Source organism: Alligator sinensis, unplaced genomic scaffold (genome assembly GCF_000455745.1).
Source record: "Alligator sinensis unplaced genomic scaffold, ASM45574v1 scaffold107_1, whole genome shotgun sequence".
Taxonomy (NCBI): Eukaryota; Metazoa; Chordata; order Crocodylia; family Alligatoridae; genus Alligator; species Alligator sinensis.
In genome coordinates this window covers 359,314-360,253 of record NW_005843041.1, presented here as the reverse complement: position 1 = coordinate 360,253, position 940 = coordinate 359,314, and the positions used below count along the sequence as shown (strand labels likewise).

The 940-nt window shown below is 67.9% G+C and overlaps 1 protein-coding gene across 1 annotated transcript in view; it reads right to left on the bottom strand.

The window, feature by feature from the left end:
- PAF1 (PAF1 homolog, Paf1/RNA polymerase II complex component) overlaps positions 1 to 940 on the bottom strand; it is a 7,890-nt gene that overhangs the window by 2,130 nt on the left and 4,820 nt on the right. Inside the window, exons 6-7 of the mRNA XM_014526420.2 lie at positions 410 to 515; positions 216 to 303 (exon numbers count right to left, since the gene is read on the bottom strand). Coding sequence (XP_014381906.1) covers positions 216 to 303; positions 410 to 515 — 194 coding nt within the window. The remainder of the gene's footprint in view (positions 1 to 215; positions 304 to 409; positions 516 to 940) is intronic.

The following is a 940-nucleotide window of genomic DNA, read 5'->3' as shown; positions in this document are numbered from 1 at the left end:
CTCCCCCCCCGGCAGATAACTGGGGGGGGAAGAGCCAGGCCCTGCCCATTGCCCCCAGGAGATGATGAAGCCTAACAAGGGGCTGCTAATTAAAATGCAAGGCCAAGGTGGTTCCCCCCTGGAGGGAGAAGGGGGTTCCGGGGCCCCCCAATTCAATGGCGAGGGGGAGGAGTCATTGGGACCCTGCCCCACAGTGGGGGAGGTCGGGGGGGTACCTGAGCCTTGTGCCTCCTTCTCCAGCTCCAGGTCTTCCTCCTCCTCTTCCTCGGGCTCGTGGTTCTCCAGCTGGGCCCGGCGCGCCTCCTGGTGGGGAGGGGGGGTTAGAACCGGACACCTGGGGCCCCTGCCCCCTCCACAGCAAGGGGGGGGTGGCAATCAGGGGTAATCCCGCCCCCCCCACCTGCCGTACCTGGGCTTCCAGCTCCTTCTCGTTCATGTCCCGGTGCTTCACCACCAGCACCGCGTTGGTGCCCGACTGCACGCCCGCCTTGGCCCGCCGCTTGCTCAGCCGCACCCTGGGGGGCGGGGGGGCAGGGGTCAGAGGCTGCTGAGACCCCTCCCCCTGGCATCCCTGAAGTCCGCCCACCCCTTTGTGGGAGCTGAAGCCCCCTCCAGCGCATGCATACAGGGAAATGCGGTAAGAGCTGTTTCTGCTGCTTACCTAGCAAGGCACAGCAGCCCCCCACTAGGACTGAGCCCCCCAGTCAGGATCCAGCCTCCCCGCCCCACACTGGGATCAGGTCCCCTGGACCTCCCCCCCCCCATCAGGATCTGTCCGCCCCAGGGCCCAATCCCTGCCCTCCTGTGTGCTCTCCAGATCCCCCTGGCCAGGATGAGGCCCCTGGCTCCTCAAGGCCTGGGCCCTGTGTCCACCCGCTGCCGCCCGGATCCAGCCCCCCCCCCCGGGGGGGGGGGGGGCGCGGGTGTCTTTTTTTGTTTT